Below are 21768 nucleotides of genomic sequence, written 5' to 3' on the forward strand. Positions count from 1 at the left end.
ACTCTGGTGGTGAAGTGCCTCCACACAGCCTCTGCTATTCCAGAATCCTGTCATCTCAAATGACACTAGGGAACAATTTTTCTAATTAATCTGATTGGGACTCAGTACAGTTTTGTTTGTTTCAGGTGTACAAAACAATGTAATAGTTAGACATTTACACCCCTCACAAAGTGACAACCTCCCTCCCCCAATTTACTACCCCTCTAACATCGTATATCAGTATAGCTTTTTAATCATGCCTGGAGCCCAGAGACATTTTCTACTATTCATTTAATTTATTCATTTGATCTTTTGGAATGTCTACAAGTTGTACATACCATGTTTCCCTGAACATAAGACCCAGCCATCAGCTCTAATGAGTCTTTTGGAGCCAAAATTAATATAAGACCTGGTCTTATTTTAATATAAATAATATATTAATATATTTAATATAAATATTATCTTAATATAAATATTATATTAAATCTTATATTAATTTTTGCTCCAAAAGACCCATTAGAGCTGATGGTCCGGCTAGGTCTTACTTTCAGAGAAACACGGTATTAGGTTTCCTAATCTGTCTTCTTAATGCCTTGTCTTTTCCCTCATTTTTATTTCTATGTTTTTATAGATTTCAATTAATTTTTGCTTGATTTTCAGACCATTAATTTGGTTCTCGACAGTGATCATCCTCCTTTTCAGTTTCAGTTCATTTTTACTTAGAAAAATCAAGTTTATTGGTTCTAAGTCCTTTTGTACTCTATGAGCATCTTCTTGAGAATTCCTGTATGTGTTTGCTGAAGTTCTCTTCTGACTCTCTTATCAGTTGGCCATGGGCCATGGTTGAGTTTTGCCCCAATACTCTCCTCCTTCTTCCCAGCATGTGTAAATGACAGCAGGACCAACACAGGTGCAGCACCCCAAGCACCAGAAAGCACTTCAGTCAGATGTCAGTGACCTCTGCAATGCCACTGGTGGTCAGGGCCATCACCATTCCATCCTACTCCATGTGGTTGCCTGCCACTGTCACTGTCTATCATGTTGCTCTCCTGTGACACTCGGAATCAAGGTCCCTTCACAAATTACTCATAAGCTGTCGCCAAGCTGCAGTCTCCAAAGCAACGGCTTGCAAAGAGCTCCTTCCCATATCACAGGACTGCTGACTTGAGCCCTGGGCGCTGAGGAGCACCCATGTAGGACATCACCCCACCCCCTGCCAAGGTCCCTTTCCACGAGCTGTGCTCTCCCTTCCATACCAAAAGCAGTTGAACCAGGTCTATGGCTCATCCATGGCTTTATTCTGAAGGAGAGTGTACCCTTAAGTGTCTGCCCTTTAGCAGAGCCCCCCAGAAAAGTACCCATCCTATTGCTTTGTCTCGGGGCAGGGGGTACATGCGTATGGGAAATCTGTACCTCCCTCTCAATTTTGCTGTAAACCTAAAACTGCTCTAAAAATTTCTCTAATTTTTAAAAATAATTGTTTTTTGTTTGTTTGTTTGGTATTTTTTAAGTAAGTATAGAGGAGTCTCAAGGAGACAATGCCCACACAAGCACTGTTTAGAGAAGAAGGTGCCCTGGCACGCTTACATCCTTGTCTGGTCGGCTTGACAGTATTGTGGGGATGACCCATCAACAAGCTGAGTTGGGGGCCATTAAAACATCCTATCAAACTAATTTCACTCACTCACCAAGCAGCCATTTAATTATTTCACATCCTATCAGTTTACCTATAAAGGGACAATGCTTTGATCATATTGAAATGAGAACTCAGACGATCTGCCAGTAACATTTCCCCCTGTAAATAGAAAAAGTTGGATTAAAAGTTAAATTGTTCCTTTAAAGTTGCAACTCAGATTGAAAAAAAAAAAGGTCACTCTACAGATTTGTATCAGACAGGAACAAACAGTTGCCTCAACGTATCCTGTATGCCTGGTAATCAGTAAGTTGTGCAGCCTTACGCCCTCTTATTTATTTACATTCTCTTCAGGTAAACATAGCCAGTCTTGTGGCTTTAAATACTGTCTATATAAATGAGACTCTAAATTTATGTATCTGGCCTTGACTTCTCCTGAGACTTACAGATCCAATTCATTTCCTTAAAATCTTTACTTGGAGAGAGCTCTACCTCCAATCTAATGTGTGTGGTATAGAACTTCATTATTTTCCTTCCCAAATCTGCTCCATTCAGTTCCCCTTTCTCAGTTGAGGGCAACACCTTCTTGCAGTTACTCAGGCCAAAAACCTACGAGTCATCTTTCTGTCCCTCACCCTCTACATCCCACCCAGCAGCAAGTTCTATCAGTTGTACCTACAACATACATACTGAATTTGTCCAGCATTGTCCATCTATCCATCCATCCTCCACTCCATCTCCTCCATAGACGAAGCCACTAACACCCCGCACCTGGCTTACTGCAGGAGTTTCCCAACTGGTCTGCCTGCGTCAGCGCCAGTGCTCCACAGCCTCGACACCCCTATGAGCCATTCATCACACTGCAGCCAGTGTTCTTTTAAAACTAAATCACTCCACATCACTTTTCTGCTTAAAACTTTCCAGTAATTTCTTGGGGAACTCTTCACCATAATCGAAGAGCCTCCCTGCCATGGCTCCTGACCACCTGTCTACCCTCTCCCGCTCCACCTGTCTTCTTCATATGGGATTGCACAGAGCTCTTAGCCTCAGATCAGAAGCTTCCCATTTGCCCCGCGGGGCGAGAACTCCCCATGGCTGGGCTCCCCGTCACTCAGCTTGTCTCATGACAAATGTCTCTCCTAACCACCATCTAATGGTGACCCCCAAACCCTCCCCTTCACTCTCTAGTGCAACATGCCATTTTGATTTCTTCATGGCACATATAACTACCCGAATTTTTATCTGCTTGCTTCTTCTGTCCCTCCCTCAACTAGTATGTATGAGAGCAGCAATCTTGTCTGCCTTGTGAATTGTATCCTGATGCCTGAACAGCACCTGGCACATGACAGGCGCTCAGTGAATATTAGTGGAATGTGACTTGGATTCAAAAGTGGCACCTGGCCCTGACCAAACAAGAAAAGCATCCTCTTGGACACCTTCATGCCACCAAACACAGGCAAGGCAAATAAACCTAAGACTTCACTGAAACCATATTTTAGCTCAACTCTCAAGCCATTCACTCAGCCAGACGTTTTTCCTTCTTCTATCTCCACACTGTAGGACTTGCTGCCTCTGCCCGCCCAGCCCACTTCCAGGCCCGTGGCTTCGCCCTGCCCGACCCCTCAGAGCCCGGGACTCCAGCTGCCCGGAGATCACCCCGCTAGCAACAACAGATGCCCTCCTCCCCACGGTGTTTTATTTTCTTTCCCATGGGAAGTATTACATGTACACTACAAAAATTTTGGAAATAAAAGTATGACAAAGCAGGGAGAAAAAATCACTCATAATCTTCACATTTTTAGGATACTGGGATATTTCCTTATTCTCTTTTCAGTACATTTTTTCTTAAGATAACCTGTAGTTTGCTAACCTTTTCTCATATATTGTTAGCATTATGTACTTCAGAAAATGTACCTTAAATATAAATAAATAGCTAAATAATATTTCATGGCCTGGGTAATTTACTGAACCAATTCTCTTTCAGACATTTTTTAAAATTCTAACATGGCCATGAACATTTATCTCCAAATAAAAATATTTGTTTATATTTTTTAATTTTTCCCCAGGATAGTGACCCATCTTGATAACAGCTCAATAGTGCAACATGCTATTTTGATTTCTTCATTCCTAAGAAAACCAAGTAGAGCCAAATGAAAACCTTTAGAAGCCCTAAGGATTGAAAAAAATCTGCAAAAATTCTCCCATATAACAAAACAATACTAAACAATGATATAGCACCCCCAAATTTTCCTTTATAAAAGTAACACAAGTATAAAAAATGCAGGACTGTTAAACATCTCTCTTGCTAAACCATAAGCTCCATGAACAAAGGGAACTTGTCCATCTTATTCATAGTACCTAGCATGTATTAGGCGCTGAATAATCACTGGGTAGATAGATATGTAACCAATACACCAATAAGAATTTGAAAGAGAGAGAAGAGGAAAACTGCTGAATACCAGTCCTCCAAACACCAACCCACCTCCCACCACCACACCTTCACACCTGGCAGCAGAACGCAGACCCATATCAGTTCCATTTATTCTTCATACAAATATTTTACAATTTTATTTTTAAATCATTTACACATATTCACACAAAGGAAAATAAATTTCAGGATGGAACCTTGGGACCATGGTAGTTTTTAAAAAAAAAATCTCTCTGATCATTAGTTACTGACGACAAGGCAATAGGCTCAGCAGTCATTTCTGGAGATTAGTGCAGGGGACAGTTCAAAAGAATCCAGGGTTCTCCCTCAACTTCCCTGAATCTTCACCTTGCCATGGTACCATGGGGGAAGGGGTTTTTCAACACTCTCCCCTAGAAACATTTCAAGAAGTACAGCAAAGGCTTAAGATAACACTGAATGCCCTCTTTGCTAGGGATTTGGCAAGATGGCAATTTCTGGACCAACTTTCTAGAAGAGCTAGTTCAATTTCTACTTGTAGGTCTTCCTAAGAGGAGGGACTGCTGCATTCACCACATCCCTCATCCTACTGCTCTGCCCTCCCATCAAAGGCCCCAGAACAGAACCCTTAATCCGATCCCCTCTGGTCCCTTCTACGCTCATTCCACAATGAGCCTTCCTCCTACCCCACACCCAAACACTCTCTGTAACAAGTGACCCTGGCAGTTCTTAGGGACCCCTACGATAATGATGCCAGCATCACTGAGTGCAGCATCATAACCAGGGAATCCGAGTGACAGCCAGGAGAGGTCCAAGAATGAAAGAACTATGAGCACCCCTACCAAAGCTCAGCTCTGCTGAGCCAAATCAACATTTAAATCAAACAGGCCAACTCCTGACACATCCCATCCTAGTACAGTCATCACAGAATACACGTAATATTTATCAACTCCCAATAAAAGCAAGGGAAAGAACAGACATTACAAATGTGGTAGGCCCTATCAGAAATGGCAGCTGATGACAACAGTTACCCTGTATCTCTGGGTCCTACCCAAAGAGCAGCACCAAGAAAGGGCGTGATGAGCAGAGAGATCTATAGCTGGATGTGCAGCCCATGAATTACCAAGGGACTCAGAGACAACACAGCTCATTTTCCTACAATTACGTAGGAGCGAGAACACAGACAATCCACCTCTACATTGAGGCAGCTCCTGAGAGGCCGTACCGCTTATGGTCATCAGCCCACCCCCTTGGTAGGCCCATTTGGGGAAAGGGAGTCACATCCAGAGCGGGGACCCCTCCAGACAGACACTCACAGGGCAGCCCATCCCACTGTCACTGGGGCAGGCCAAACATAGTTAAGAGGGCGGACAGATCCCGGGCATCAGCTGCCCCATAGGCATCGCTCTGGCCTAACATAGACAATGCCAAACGCAGGGTGCTCCAGATGTTCTCTGACATGGCACCTCCTTCGCCCCGAGGACCCCGGCTTTTCCTCTGCATGTTCAAGGCCTCCAAAAAGTGTTCCACAGCCTCCCTGTAGGGAACAGGAATGAGAGCTGGTGAGCAGAACACCAAAGAAGGAGGTAGGTCAGCTGGCACGGGGAGAAAGCAAGCTGAGGCTGGTTAGTTAAATAACAGGACCAGAGAACGAGCTGGGGCCAAAGGCGGGGAGAAAGAGTTCATTCATTCATTCCTCAATAGATACTCTCACCGGTGAGCTCCCAGGTTGATGCAGCTGATGCCCAGGTTATAGCGGGACCGTATATAGCCTGGCTGTAGCTCAAGGGCCCGACGGTATGCAGCTACTGCTTCTTCACTCTGGTTTCCATTAGCCAGGGTGGCCCCTAGCTTATTCCACAGCAAATAGTCCTGGAATAGGGATGGAGAAGGGTGAGGAACATGAACCAGGCTCAGATCCAATTCTGCCCATTCCTCCCCCGGGTTTACCACTCTGTTTAGCTAATATATGTTACGATCCCATTCCTTTCTCCTCACAGTTCACTCACTGTGTGGCCACAACGGAACTGTGCTCACTCCCTGCAGATTCCCAAAATCCGGGTGACCCTGTACTCCCACCCTTCTTTTCCCAGTTCTTCCAAGGTAATCAGTACATGGAACATTGGACTAAAACATCCCATGACTCCAAAGTTCCCAACAAATGATTCTTCCATAAGGTAGAGTCACGTCCTATGTCCATTCCTGCCCCGAGGCTCACATTGGGACGAACGCTGAGGGCAGCTGTGAAACAGTCCACCGCCTTGTCGTACTCCCCACTCAGGTTGAAAAGGACCCCCAACCCACACTGCACATCAGGGTCAATGGATGTAGGGTCCAGGCGCACAGCTGCCAGGAAGAGCTCTTTTACTTCAAGAAACATGGAGCTGAAAAGGGGAGAAAAAAATGCAAAAAAGGCAAATGGATATGTCTATCTTCCTACCCCTCCAAAATAACTCCTTATTTAATCAATCATATCCCCGAGATTCATCACTAGATCAGGCCTCCTTCTTACTCCTTAATTCCAATTTAGAAAGCTGTTTTTCTGTCTCATCCCAGCATTACACTGTAGAATGCAGACCTCTTTCAAGTGGACCCTGGGTCTCCCATCCCACTCTTAAGATACTTGAGTCTCAATCTAAGTTTGGAAATTTCCAAAGTCAAGGTTACCATCCTCATCCCAGGAACTCCTCACTCACTCAGACAACAGAGATCCCAGGATGCGCTTACTGGGGCCCAGTCCTGCCCCACTGACCCCTTCTTCCGCAGGCACCACCAGATGGGCATAGGCCGGTGTGTAGCGCAGCCAGTCTCGCAGGGTTTCACAGGCCTGTCGCTGCAGGGACTCATTGGTGAAGCTGACAGCAAGGGCCATCAGTGCTGTCCGGTTATCTGGCTTTAGCTCCAGACACCTGTTTGGACAGAGATAGCAGGGCTGATACTGCAATGACACTGGCACCTGTCAGAACCCTGGGATCCAAGCCAAGCTTCGGAACACAGAGTCACGATTGCCTCCCCTGCCAACTCTCTCAGCTTAAGATAGAAAAGGATCCTCTAGGTGTAAGTTATTAATAAAGTTACAGATGAGAAGGGGGATATTTTAGCCACCAAGAAACCAGCCAGGGTCCCATAAATAAAACCAAAAGCTGTTGAAGGAATGGAACCAGTTATCTTCAATTCACTCCAAACTTCAATCATAAGAAGCACTCTTGTTAGTGGCCAGAAAGAAGATACGGATCTGGATCTGGGTTCCTTTCATTCTTAAGGCTATTTGTACAAGCCTGGAACCACCTCACCCCACCTTTCAGTGTACTCACTTCCGCAGTGCACTGATGGCTAATAGTTCTTGTTCATTCTCTGCCTGAGTAGTACCCAGATACTGCCAAGCCTAGAGAGAAGTTGACAGATTCCATCATTCCTGTATTCACCTTTCCACCCTCCCTTTTTCTGCCTTCCCTCACCCCCCACCTCACTCTCACCCCCCACCCAGGACATCACCCAGGCCCTAATCCACGCACTATTGTTTGGGGCCTCCCTCAAAACTGGAGAAAGCAGTCTCTAATTTGAAGCCAGGATGATGAGTCACTCACTTCCATGTGCTTAGGATCATGCTGCACAGCCGCCTCAAACAGCAGCACAGCATTTGGCAGGTCCCCTTCCTGAAGTCGTCGCAGCCCTTCCTCGAAAGGCTGGGGGTGGTCACGCAGGGGGTTCTCCTCCTCAAACTGGTACCCCTGTAGGAAGAGAAGCCAAGTGAGAACTCGTAGGAGAGGGAGCGGCAGGAATGGGAGATGACAAGACAGAGGTGGAGAAAAAGTTGAAGGCCTCCAAAAAGGTATCTGGATAAATACTGACAAATGTTTCACATTATAAAGGAGGTTATCAATGACTATAGTAAAATCATGCAGTATTATGCTCACACTGCTATCCCCTGTTCACAATAACTGGAAAGCTACGCTAGTCTACAAACGCTGATCCATGCTAAGAGTAAGCTTATTTTAGGAAGTCTTTATAGGCCTGTATTTCCACATCCTTGAGTTCTCATCACTGAACAGATAGCCTGTCTTAACAGGATTCGCTTACAGTAATGAGATAAGCTCTCCTTACCTATTCAAAGGGCATTTCCTGTTATCCTGCAATAGTGTGATAATGTATAAAGGAAAGGCAATTTGGAGTAAGAGGTCCTGCCATTCAAATGTAACTCTCACCTAACCCATGGTGTCCCTGTGTACACTACCAGGACAGCACATGTTCAAGCACTTTGAAAATTTTAATTTATTCCCCAATTTCATTCTTAGAAGTAATTAATATTAACCTGTATCTGATAGTAAATGAAAGCTAGACCCCCAAATCCTGAGGGCAGAAAATGCTTCAAAAAGACACCGTTCCTCTCTAGCAAAGGATTTATCATTTCAGGGAAGAGGTATGATGCTATGTGCAAAGCTTTGCCTACTGGTATTTCATGTTAGGCAGAGAGGTAATAAGGTACAGTGACAGTCACTAATAAACCGTATGATTTGGGACAAGCAAATAAAATGTTCCTTTTTTAGAGGGTAAATTGTTACCCTCCAAAACAATATACCAGAATGACAAGATGCAAAAGACCAGGCAGGGTCCTTCTAAATGTAGTTAAGAACAAATTAGAATGAAACTGTACATAATGAAGACATGAGTGAGGCTCTTTTTCACTATTATTGTGAAACTACTAAAGAACCAGAAACACTTAAATCTTACCAGAAAGTTCTAAACCATTAAAACTCACCAAATGCAAATTATTCGTGACAAACAAAAATTAAATAACTACAATTATTTAGTTTAAGAACAAAATAATGGAGGTTTAAGAACCAAGATATACAGGAGATGAATTGGGATAAATGTATAAAAAGTATATTAATGTCGAGAATAGGTAATGTTCCTGGGACATCTCTATACAATATGAAAACTCAGAAGGTAGAAAATGTCCCTTTATCAGTCATCAGTAAGCCTTTTCTGTAAAGGGCCAGACGATAAGTATTTTGTCACAACTGCTCAACTCCATCATTGTAAGTCAAGAAGCAGCCACAGCCACAAGCATGGCTTATATAATTAAAACATATCACAAAATATTACTTTTTTTTTTCAAGCCCCTTAAAAATGTTAAATCCAGTCTCAGCTCACAGGCCATATAAAAACAGGTGACAGGCCAGATTTACCTGCAGGCCACACAGTTTGCCCACCACTACCTTACACTACTAAAATTCAACAAAATAAATCCTTCTGCATTCATTCTCAACTACTATCCATCGTCAATCCATGTTGTAGGCCACCCTACAGGAAACAAAACCGTGATCACTGTGATCTACAACACAATTTCCTAATCAAAGTAATTCCTGCCTTTCAGAGCTATTGAAAGCATCAAACGAGAATATTCACCAAAGCTTTCCCAAAAAGCTGAACACATGATTCGTAAATAGGTATTATTCTCAGCAGACAATGCAATAAGGCAGAGCCATCAAGTTGAATCACAGGCTTCTCTAAGTATCCTCTCGTCCACGCTATCAATTCTCCTTGAGATTTTATCAATTGCTGATCAGGGAGGAATTTTTCAAAATTAGAATATTTGCACAAATGAATAACAGAGTACTCTGAATACACAGAAGTCAGGATAAGCTTAGGGCTTGTTGTTCCACCCTAAAAAGTTTAATCCACCGCCAATCATTAGGTCTGATCATTGTCTGGTCTAGTCAAAAATCTCATAGGATCACACTGCAAAAACAGAATCACTACTAAGAGTTTGTCCTCTCACAGAAACTTGCCCTTTATGCTAAAAGTATATAATATCTGCTTGAGCTATAGGTGTCAAGTTGTCTTGAAAATTTAAGGACCACCAATGAAAAACAGTACACTCAGAGACCCATGAATGTATCTGACAGAGTCAGATCCACATTTGAAAAGGAAAAAATACCAACTACCACTCTCTACCAATGAAGTTATCAATCTTCTCAAAATGTTCTCAACCTCCACAGTAGAGCTTTTTCGTCTGTGCTTTTAATGCATCAGGTGCAAACTTCTATCACTATTTCACTGTTATTTGACAATAGTGGTCCATTGTAATTAATCTTTACATTCTAAGGTAAAGCATACTCTCAATTACTAGAGGACAGCAGGGGCAAGGGAATGTTTCAGACTTCCTTTCATGGAAAGGGGCTCAGAAAATACTTACTTAAAAGTGGGTACCCAAATTCAGGATTTAAGGAGAGGCAAGAAAACAAGGAAATCCTGCAATCTGAAAAACTAGTTCTTACCTTATCATAGGAAGCAGACGTGAGGTCATCATAATCAGAAAGCCAGGGGTGAGCCTCAGCGTCCCGTTTTGCCATCTCTTCCAACTCTGCCTGCAACTTGTCCCAGAAATCGACATCAGACTGTAAGAAAGGGAAGGCAGATAGAAAAACGGGATCCATGATGACCACCCCCACCCACCCTCTGCTCTACTAGAATGGATCCCTAAGGCAGTAGTTCTTAAAGTTCAATGTGATCATCTGAAGCGTTTTTTTGTTTTGTTTTATTGTTTTAACGTAGATTCCTAGATCCTACCCCCAGATTCTGATTCAGTAGTCTGAGGTGATGCCCAGGAATTGGCATTTTTGATAGGCACCCACCCCACCCCAAGCAATTCTAACACAGATGATCCAGGAACACTGTTTACCATCTTTGATGTTATCACACCTAGGGTATCCAGGCGGGAATTCCCGCCCATTCTCGGGAATTTTTTTCACTTTTCCATTCCCAAATCCTGAGAAAAGTTAGCCGGGAAATCGGGAAAATCAGCTCCTTGAACCCAGGTGGTTAGTAGTATCGGCCATCACTGTGTGGAAACGATTCATTGTGGAGAACAGAATACAGTTTATATCTCGGGATTCGGGAATTGGAAAGCGAAAAAAATTCCTGAGAACGGCCGGGAATTCCCGCCCGGAAACCCTAACCCATTCTAACCAATGGAGTCTTTTCTCTTGGGGTGTTTGCTCCTATACTATCTGTTCTCACCTCTACAGCTGACTTGGCTCGTTCAAACTCCATATCAAGAGCAGATGTGTTTACTGGTCTTGTGAACTGGTCAACCCAGGCATCTGATGTACCCTGTGACAAAGAAGGATGGTCATACCACCACCATCAACGATCTATCCACTCAACACCGAATAAATACCCACTAAACACCACCAACCTGGACACTGCTAAGAAGGACAGTCTCAGAATTTCTTTCCCACCCACTCAGGACCTGGATGCTACCAAGACAAGCTAGCAATAAAACCCTTTCCCCATCTGGGACCACTGAACACTAAACCAAGTCTAGGCCACCAGCTGGCTCTAAAGTGGGACTGGGAAGTGACAATGTCCTACCTGCTGCTGTATAAACTCTGCTGCCCACTGTTCTGCCTGAGCTCGGCCCGACCCTGCACCGGACTCCAGGGACACCTGCCCCTCGCCAATCTGCCGCACGAATTTCAGGAACTGGGGCACAGAGACACACATAGAGGCCACTCGGGAGAGAACTTCCAGGTGTGCACTCTCAACCATGCCCAACAGGAGCCTGCACTTACCCCTCCCCCTAACCATCTCTAGCTGCAGACAAGTTATGCTAAAGACCCTGAAAAACAGAGAGCAAAAAGAAAGGGATTCTGGCTCTAAAGATTTGAGAAGGCACAGAAAAGAGAAAAGGTTAGTAGGCCAGGAAGTGAGGAAAAGAATGTTGGAAGGAAGAGGCAGGATCCTAGATCTCCATTCTCCAGACAGGAAGGAATGGACCTAGGATCTCATCTCCTCTTTAAACTAAACTTGGGTAAGAAAAGCAACACCTATGACTTCCAAGACCAGCTCTGCTGGGCAAAGCAGCAGGGGGTGTGGCTCACCTCAGAGTTAGCCAATTTGGGGTCATCCACCTTGGCCACAAAGTCACTGGCCGTGTGCTGCAGATCCTCCTCAGGATGATATTCATCATACCTGGAACAGGTAAGGACAAACTCATTTTACACATTAGTCAGCCATCACCTTTCCCATGCTATTCCCCACTCTCAGCGCATGGTAGTTTCAGTTCCTATGGGGGAAATGAGGGTGACTCTACTCTTGTTGAGGACATACAAATTCCAATTTACATTCAAGAAGCACATTTGGGCAGGAGTGGCAACGCACTAGCTACATCCTTTTACCTCTCCCTTTCCCAGACATATCTTTGCAGAGAGAAGGAATAGACAGGATCCAAATTAAAAAGGGAAGAGGCTGCATGAGGCAAAGTTACAAACTTCTGGTTAGGATAGTTAGGATTCTTGATCGATTATACTTGAAATATGAATTCATAGGGGTCACAACACAAGGGGAAACCTTAATGTAGAAAATGAGGTGGTTACAAGTTAGTTTGGGAATGCGGATGAAGGAGGTTGAGGGAGGCTGTCCAATCCTCCGTTCGCAGGGATCCATCCCGAAAGAAGTAGCGATACTCACCAGCGATCAGCGGCAGCTGTTCCCTCAGTCTCTCCCAGCCACAGCTTCTCCTCTGACTGTTCTAGATATTCCTCAGCCCAGCGGGCAGGGGACACAGATAAGGGGTCTGCAAGCAACAGAGAGTTGGGGAAGTCACACAGGATTCAGTGAGGGATCAGGCAAAAAGAGAGCACTAACTTACCCAAGCCAAAGTAGATGAAATTCTGTTCAATCCCTCAGAGATCCCTAGTGAAACGAAATACTACTAAATTTTCCAACATCCAACCAATGCCCCCAAGGGGCCTAGGGCGAAACTGACTGAATTGGGAACAGGAGACCAAATGAGGAGGCTCAAGAAAGGAGTGAGGACCAAACTCTTGTGCTCGAAGTGCCAAAGACCTCAGTAAGAAGCAGGCACTAGGGCATCCACCTTTCTTCAAGGTGCTGCAGGGAAGCAGCAAGGAGCCAAGGGAGAACAGAAGAGCTCTTGTTCCTTAACCAAATCTCTGGTCTGTTCTCCATCAACAGAGTTCACACCCTCCCAACGAAAAGAGCCTCATATTTCATCTTAATACACCTACCAAGAGAATCTGACAAGCAGAATGCTGGGCTAGAACTAAAAGATACATGGGTTCATTCTGCCCAGTGGATGTTTTTTTGTTTTGAGATGTAACACACAAATATGAAAGTACATAAAGCATACCAAACTTAACTAGACTGCTTTATTAATTTCTACATATGAATATATTCATATCAGCACCACCCAGATCAAGATATGGAACATTTACAGTTCCCTCGAAGGCTCCCTCCTGCCCCCATCCCCACAGATAAATACAATTCTCACAGATAAATACAATTGGTCACTTTTGATTAGTTTAAGAGCTATGTTTTTAAGTCTAATTCTGGAAACTGTCTTAGCTCTAATGACAAAGGGCAATGCTGCAACATCAGAATAAACATGTCAAGGCAACAGATCGAATGAGGGTGCTGAACTTTTTCTCCACCTCCAGGACTCTGCCCCTTACTATTCTGGGGTGAGGAAAAAAGGGGTGGGGGGGACAATGAGACTATTCAAAGGGGCCCTAAAGAATGAATAAACATAAAAAAGCAAGGACCTGCAGTGTTCATTCTTTCTGCTCTGCATCCACATCTTTACAAACCAGATACTAAGATGGTCATCCTGTCTTTGTCCCCAATTTGAAGATCTGTCATTGCTTTTAATGCTGAGTAGGCATAATTATCCTCTCGGTATTAATGTTTAGCAGAACTTTATTCTCCAAGGGCAGCGGATGGCTCAGTTGGTTAGAGCGCGAGCTCTGAACAACAGCATTGCCTGTTCGATTCCCACATGGGCCAGTGAGCTGCACCCTCCACAACTAGAATGAAGACAACGAGCTGCAGCTGAGCTTCCAGAGGGGACGGCCGGATGGCTCAGCTGGTTAGAGCACTAGCTCTCAACAATAAGGTTGTTGGTTCAATTCGTGCATAATGGTGGGCTGCACCCCCTGCAACTAAAGACTGAAGGACAGTGATTTGACCTGGAGCTGACCGGCCCTGGAAGGACACACTGTTCCCCAACATTCCCCAATGAAAAAAAAAGTGGGGGGGAAGAACTTTATATTCCATTTAACTGAGACTTTGCCTGAATAATTTCAACAAAGCAATCTCAATATCTGAGAAAGTAATCAAAATCTGAAAAAACAAAGGATCAAGATTCTTAGAATATCCCTAATTATAAATAATAAGTAATGTATTACTAATAAAAGATACAGTTCACAATTTTTTGATCATGAACTCTGTCTCTTAATTTCAAGGACTCTCAACATTTATACCCAGATTTCCCTCACTAGTTCTTACAGGCAACATTTCTCTTCCCTTTGCCCCAACTAGTCTGTTGGCTCGAGTAGAAACCTAATAAGGAGATGCTTAATACGTAAACAGCCTTTATAATACTTCACTGTTTCTTTGTCCCATTCTGTTGGCAAATAACCAGTCCCTCCTCCTTACTCTCCAGTCACTCCTTACTCTCCACTAGAGAGCAAAAGCATACTCTGGCCACACGTGCTCCTTGAATTAGAGAACAAACACCGTTTCTGTGAAAAGCTCTTCTCAAGGGCAAGAAGCAACAACAAAAAATAGAATACACCTGGACTTCAAAACAGCCATCAGGTAGATTAGAAGAAAATCCCAGAAATGAGAAAAGTCATTTTCAAATAGCTCTAATTTGGTATTTGGGCCATATCAGCCACAAGACTCAGAATTTGCTGGCATCGGAAACCTGCTTCAACAAAGGAGTCAAAATAAAATAACCAAAGAATACCACTTGGCCTTCACAGCATTTTTTGAGAAATTCTTACAGAAAATCAGATCCATTTGGATACGTTGCAGATTGAAGCAAGTAAGGCCTACAGAGAGAAAGGGAATGTCCTAGGTCATACAGATTAGTAGAGTTACAATCAACAACCTAGATACCAAATATCCAGTTCAGGATGTTCACTTCATACAGTTTCTCACTGTGTGTTCATTCCATCCAGGCACATCTACCCTCCTGCTCAAAAGTCACAAACTCAGTACTTTCTACCCTTATCTATGAAAATGTCTGCACTTTCTAAATAAATAGCACAGTGGTAAAGAATGTAGTTTCTAGAGTCAGCCTACCCGCCCTCAAATCCCAACTCCACAATTTACTGTGCATCTTCAGACAAGTTAATTAACCCTTTAAGTTTCCATTTCCTTATCTATAAAATAGTTAATAATCGCTACCTCATAGAGATTGTTGTGAAGACCAAATGAGATAATGCATATATAAAGTACAAAGTAACAAATATTGGCTCTTATTATCATAGCTGTCCGCTCATGGCAAACCTACACCAAAAGCAGAAAACATCACAATGAGACTGTTACTCCTTTTATTCCATAACCTCTTTCTTCGCCATCCAGGGATGATCTATGGCAATCACCTTCTGCTGCGGCTGCCCACTGCTTTTCCTATGTAAGTGCAGGTTTACCTCTCATGATTCCCATGTGAACCTCACATACCATGTTAGCTGAGGCTCTCTAAATTCAAAACTCCTTGATGTGTTTCATTCCTAGAGCTGAGCAATCACAAGATGGAGAATTATTTGGCCCAGAAGATGGGGGGGGGGGGGCAAACTCCATCAAGAAATATGGCAGACTAAAAACTGAGCTTCATGTGGTGATGGAATAATTCTATACCTTGATTGTGGTGGTGGTTACACAAATCTACATGTGATAAAACCACATAAAACTAAAACACACACGCAAATAATCACATGTAAAACTGATGAAATCTAATAAACTCTGTGGATTATACCAATGGCAATTTCCTGATTTTGATATTGTATATAGCAGTTATCATTGAGGAAAACAGAGTGAAAGATACATAGAACCTTTCTGTACATTTTTTTGCAACTTCCAGTAAAATTATAATTATTTTCAAATAAAACATTAAAACAAGAAAAAAAACTGAACTTCGAGATTCCTTTTAAACTTAACTCTAGAATCTTAACAATGCGAGTTTGAAAATAATAAGGATTTAAAGAACATATCCTTCTCTCATCTCAAGGTCTACTTACCCATAAATAGGTAACATATCATCAATATAACGTGACCCACAAACGTTATGAGGAAAATAAAAAAATTGAATTACTAGAAAATCAATTTCCTTTAGCTCTTTCTCCCAGATCTCACTTCATTCATTCAATAAATACTGAAGGTCCACTACAGAGCAACGCAAAGCAATATACTAGTGCAATAGGACATTTTTATGAAGGCAGACCCCAAATAGCTCAACTGTGCTTTCCAGCTTCCCATGTCCCTGCCTCTGTGAAGCAGGTACAGTTACAAAAGAATGTATAAAACAGCAGAAGGGATCTCCCAAAGAGGATTTAACAGGTAAGACAGGTCCAGTGTGTTTTTCTAAAATTGTTTTTCATTTACAGGTTAAGGAAGATTTCACTTCCCTATGGCTGCAGGCAATAACAAAAATCTCACCAATCTCAATGCTTGCAGTAGCAATGCAATGCTTTTCTTTTTTTTTTTTTTTTTTTTTGAGTTGAAAAATGACTGATGCCCACACGCTTGCAGAAGTCTCTCTGTGACAAGAGACAGCACTTAAGCCTAAGGTTTTCAGTCTGGTAAAGAGTCTTTGTTACAGCTCAGATTTTCACTTGTAGCAATTCCACAGAGAATTTTCTCAATGATAGTGTAACGGTTCTAAGTATGGAGCCCAACATCAAACAGACGTGAGTTTGAATATCATCTGTTACTGAATGATTTTGACAAAGTATTTAACCTTTCTAAATCTCAGTTTCCTTATCCATAAAAAGGGGAATACCTACCTTGTGTTACTGTAAACATCAAATGGATTTAAAAATATAATGTGCATAGCACTATTAATGAAAACCATGAGCACCTACTGTTTACCTAAACTCCAACGTAAGGGTGGAAAATGGAGTCATGATAAAAGAGACCAGCAGCTTTTATTAAAGGTGAGTTTTAGCTGTCAGATTTTGGGGGGTTTCTTTTGTGTGTGGAGGAAGCCCTATCTTTAGGAGAATAAAACCGATGGGGGGAGAAACCAATTAGGTCCCATTAATCATCTCCAGAAAATTCAGGAACTATGATGATGTGAGTGCCCTAAGAGTCTAGAATCTTTGTAACTTTGTCCATTTGTATCTCTTGTTACTCTTGATTTCTTAAATTGGAAAAGGGCTAACAATGTTTCTCTTTGAGAGCATCAGGAAGAGAAAAACTGAAGAGAATGCCCTTCCCCCCTACCCCTTAGGAGAAAAATAATCCCAAAGGATGCAATGAGCATGGACATGCTCAAAGAGGGAAAATTCGGCTGGGACCCTGAAGAGCTGAAGTTGCAGGCCTGGCAGTATTGCATAATGGTTAAACCCACAAGGTCTGGAATCATTCACACCCAAAGTCAAATCCCAACTCCAGCACTCACAAAGCTGTCTCACGTTGGGCAAAGCTTTCTTCCCTATAAACTAGGAATAAAAACAATAACTATCTCTAGGGTTCTCATGGGGATTAAACAGATAATGCATTTGAAGCACTTAACAAAGGCTTAAACATGGTAAGTAAACATTAGCTATTCCTATTAATTTTTATTATTATCATCAGGGTATGGTCTTTCCCCTTGAAGACCTTATACTTCAGACTCCTGAACTCAATAATTCCACTCTCCAAGGCCCAACCTTGTTCAAAATGACTTAATGCCAGAATCCCACGGGCTGTGCTACATATTTCTTTCTTCCTGGGCCACACTGCAATCCATCCAATCTCTCCACCAAACTAAAGTAATAAAGTTCCAGGTAACAAAGAAGTAAACATAACTCCTTGTGCTCTGTCTCTCTCTCAAATCTCTTATCCAGTTCAAACCCAGCCCTCTGTTTAGTATAAATTCTAATTCCCTATTATTACCTCCTAAGGGAAATCAGGTTCAGTGCCCCATAGAAATAAGTCAAGAGTCCAGAAAAGCCATAAGCAGCTGAAATCACTGTAAATCCTAAAATGATTAGGGTAACAGTGTAGAACTTTGATTGCCCCATAGAAACCATTTCAGATTTTCCCATGATGAGCCTCACCTGTAACTTCAGAGATGAATTCTTGGGACCAGTCAGTCTCATTATAATCCTGAGTTACATCCACAGCATCTCCAGCTCCAAGAAACTCCTGGGCCCAGTTTTCAGACAAGGCCAAGTCTGCCACACCAGGGGCTTAAGAGAAAGAGAGAACTAAGAAAGAAGTCCATATCATTCTATCATGCCTAAAGAACCCTGAGTGCACATGAAAACACTCTGCTCCTTTTGTCTCCTTCTGCATCTCAGTTCCCTGCATCCAAATATGGAACCCCCTTGGGCCTTATCTGCGCAGAAAATGGTGACTTTCCCTGCCACCAGACTTTGGACCTACCTCTCTGGGGTGCCTGGCGGAAGCTTGACTGTTCAATCTCCTGCATTTCTGCCAGGAGGTCATCCATCTTGAAGGTCTGAGGGGCACGGGATACAAGTGGTGCATTCTGGTCCTGGAGGAATTCGGCCACCAGCTGTCAGAAGAGAGATGGTGAAATGAACCCAGCAAAAGACAGGGCCATTGGATGGAGAATACTAATGTCAAATTCAAGGAAAGGGAAACACAGAAACTATAGATTTGGAAATACTCAAAGAATACATTTTAAAAAAAAAGAAGGCAAGCAGGAGGGCTAAGGCAAATTTCATTTGGTCAGAAAAATCCAAAGACTGAAATATGGGTGAGCCAAGCTTAAAGTAAAAACACAATGGGCAAAAGAAAAATGCAACAGAAGAGACTGGTATATTTACCTCATTTTCAGAGGCTACCCCCAAAGGCTTTGAAACCTAAGACAGAAGAGAAAGGGAGACAATATGGAATGATGGTTAAGACCAGACACCCAACTCACTTAAACATAGGTTAAAATTCCAGCTCTACCATTTATACAACCTTGGGCAAGTCACAAAACTTCTCTGAGCCTCAGTTTCTTCATCTATAAAATGGGTACCTTCATTAATGTAAAGATGTACAGTGCTTAGTATACTGCTCAGTAAACACTCATTAAGTTGTAACTCTTATTATTTGCAACACAACAGCGAGAGCAGTTATTCCAAAGTGTACGTCTGGACCCTCCATCCCAAGCCGCCACTTGGGCTTTCCACTCAAGAACACTCACCGCCTCGGAGGCTGGAGTTCCTGGGGGCCAGGGGCCAGGCCTTAATCCCTCCTGCCTAAGGGCCTTGTCCTGGGTGAAGTGCCCGGCCAGCTTCATAAGCGGGTTGGCACCCCCGCATTCGGCCTCCACCAGCTCCCGCATTGCCATGGTGACGACCAGCAGCTCTCTGATGGAGAAGGTTTGTAACTGAAGTACTATAGCCAGACTCTTCCCCAACCCACAACTCAGCCCGTATCCGTAGATGTCTGTCCCAGGTTGTTAGCCACTGGCCACCCTCCACCCTTGTGCCTTTTGCTGTGGCCTCCACCTCTGCCAAGAGTCCGAGAGGGGACCGATGCTCTCCTGCCGCCACTCTCAAAGGCCTCCGCTTTCGGCCTGGGTCTGCAGTCTCAGGCGGCGGGACTGGCCGGCAGCCGCCCCCCAGAGAGGAGCCTGAACCCCAGGAGACTACGGGGAACAATTCCGCAATTCCACAACTGGGCTGTACCGGGACATTGGCCGGGCAGGGAAGACTGGGAGCGCCACCTAACCGTACCAGCAATCCCCAACACTCCCCGTCGCCTGGAGAGTACCACAGGAGGCCATGTCCTCCCCTAAGTCACCTGAGCACCCCCCCAGCTCCGCCAGTCTGGGCCCACCCCTCCCGCGCTCCGGACCACCCCATCTCCCCGCCCCAGTCGCAGCTCCAGCCCCGCCCCCGGAACCTACGAGGACAAGGAAAGGACAGGGAAGATCTCGCACCCTCTCGGCCTTGCACTTACCGCCGCGCGTCGCGCCGCACGACCTGCCGGAGCACCAGGTACGGGCTGGAAGGGAAAAGGAAAGGAGGGGACGGAGAGCCAGGGGCGTGGCTCAGGCTTAAAGGGGCCGTCACCGCCTTGCCTCTGTCGACGCCTCGCGGAAGCTGTTTTAAGGGGCGGAGCCTTAAGAATGAGACGCAGCGTGACGAAAGGAGCGGTGTGACTTAAAGGGGAAGAGCGCCTTAAAGGGGAAGTCTTGGACCTCGACCTTGAGAGCTCCTGAAAGAATCACGAACTACAGGACTTGTTTGATGGAAAGCTCAAAGAATGGAGCTAGGAGGGCCTTCCTGAGCTTTGGGGAAAGCCGAGGTCGCGGGACCCTGGCTTCAGCTCATTCTGACTCTTCCCTGGAGGCAGGCTCATTGTGACTCAAGGGGATTTCCTGCCCTTTCTAGGCCCCAGTTTCAGAGAAAGGCCTTAAGGCAGGAGTTGTGAGGACCAAATCCGGGGCCTTCCGCAGCCTTCCAGGCCTGACCCCGTCCAGTATGCCCCTAGCACTATCGTTTCCTTGGAGACAGAAGCCTGCCCCAATTCCTCTGCCACTTTTGCGTAATGGGGAAAATAGCACTGGATGATGACAAATTCCGGAGACTAAAAATAGGATCGAACACATCCTGAACGCTTCAGCTGATAACCTACAGGGAAGGTGCACAATGAGTCCTCTTTCCTCCTTCCTCCCTCGCCACTGGTCAGGGTCTCCATGGTGGCCTTATTCTCATGCTCCAAACTGGGAAAGCATAGACATGATGCAAGAAATGACTTTTAATCACGGATTAAGCCTCAGACCCCACCATCTGCCACAGAATTGGCTCGATGTCAAACCTCAAGGTCACTAAGAAACCCTGAAATCACACCCGGCTCCAAGACCACGGGAGTCCTGAAGTCATGAAGAAGGACAGGAGGTGCTCAAGGATGCTAGAAGATGAACAAGAAAGGGTTGGTGCCAAAAGGACGAAAGTTCCAACCCAGCCAAGGGTGCAGGAGTCGAGGCAGGTAGACAGCAGGTGGCGCCCTGGGCCAGACTAGTTTTCAGGCTGACTGCAGATTTAAAAGATGGAGGCCCCAGGGTGACCAGAGGAGCATGGCTGTGTAAACTTATTTCTGGGAAGGTAGAGAAGCTGCTCTGACACTTCAGAGGAACAGAATGGCAAAGCAGACCTGAAGACTATGCAAAATTTCTTCTTTTCCTTACCTTTCACCATCTGTCAGAGGCCCTAACTAACCCCATACCACTTTCCCCCGGTACACAAATCTCAGCCCAGGCTACCATTGTAAAGCAAATACCTAGAACCTAATAAACTTAACCATGCCAAGGAGGGAGGGATGCCCTCTGAGAAGTGCATATTTTAAAAAAGAGGTTCCCTGGAGAGAGCAATGTCTAACTGAAAGCATGCAGTCTCTGTCACAACTCAACTCTGCTGTTGTAGCATGAAAACAGCCATAGACAATACAGTGAGTATAGCTATGTCCCAATAAAACTTTTTATGGACACTGAAATTTGAATTTTATATCATTTTCACGTCTCAAAGTATTCTTTTGGTTTTTTCAACCATTTAAAAATGTCAAAACCATTCTTAGCTTGTAGACTGTACAAAGACAAGCTGCAGGCCACAGTTTGCTGATCCCTGACCTATACAATCTGATTCCAGAGTACATGGTCTTATGTATTATCCTGGACTTTCCCTTTTTGAAAATTAAATTTCCTCAAATGGTTTAAACTAAGTAGCATTTAATAATGTACATATTTTAAAACATTTTAAAATGCTTGACAGTAAAC

The 21768-nt window shown here is 44.0% G+C and overlaps 1 protein-coding gene across 12 annotated transcripts; it reads right to left on the bottom strand.

Moving 5' to 3' along the window:
• Positions 1-4135: 4135 nt before the first annotated feature.
• PEX5 (peroxisomal biogenesis factor 5) lies at positions 4136-20085 on the bottom strand. Of its 12 annotated transcripts, none has more exons than XM_019754447.2 (16): positions 19953-20085; positions 19192-19357; positions 18827-18862; positions 18420-18552; positions 18092-18223; positions 12495-12600; positions 11906-11996; positions 11397-11507; positions 11043-11135; positions 10301-10420; positions 7607-7750; positions 7334-7404; positions 6716-6928; positions 6238-6403; positions 5734-5891; positions 4136-5556 (listed from the first exon to the last, which is right to left on the bottom strand). In XM_019754447.2, the coding sequence occupies exons 2-16, from the start codon at positions 19336-19338 to the stop codon at positions 5355-5357; spliced, it is 1923 nt and encodes a 640-aa protein (XP_019610006.2). In that variant the 5' UTR covers positions 19339-19357; positions 19953-20085; the 3' UTR covers positions 4136-5354. The 12 variants fall into 12 exon arrangements, with proteins under 12 accessions (XP_019610006.2, XP_074182204.1, XP_074182205.1 ...); XM_074326103.1 differs by lacking the exon at positions 19953-20085 and adding an exon at positions 19900-19921; XM_074326104.1 differs by lacking the exon at positions 19953-20085 and adding an exon at positions 19727-19825 and having other exon boundaries at positions 11397-11486.
• Positions 20086-21768: the final 1683 nt, after the last annotated feature.

This window comes from Rhinolophus sinicus, linkage group LG02, assembly GCF_036562045.2.
Source record: "Rhinolophus sinicus isolate RSC01 linkage group LG02, ASM3656204v1, whole genome shotgun sequence".
NCBI lineage: Eukaryota > Metazoa > Chordata > Mammalia > Chiroptera > Rhinolophidae > Rhinolophus > Rhinolophus sinicus.

What these genes read in the sequence shown, in the direction of transcription:
- PEX5 (XM_019754442.2), bottom strand. An exon ending in ATTCATCTCTGAAGTTACAG is followed by an intron (nt 12,601 to 18,091) that starts GTGAGGCTCATC and finishes TGTTGCTTGCAG; the next exon opens with ACCCCTTATCTGTGTCCCCT. An exon ending in ATGATCCTAAGCACATGGAA is followed by an intron (nt 7,405 to 7,606) that starts GTGAGTGACTCA and finishes ACTTCTCTCTAG; the next exon opens with GCTTGGCAGTATCTGGGTAC.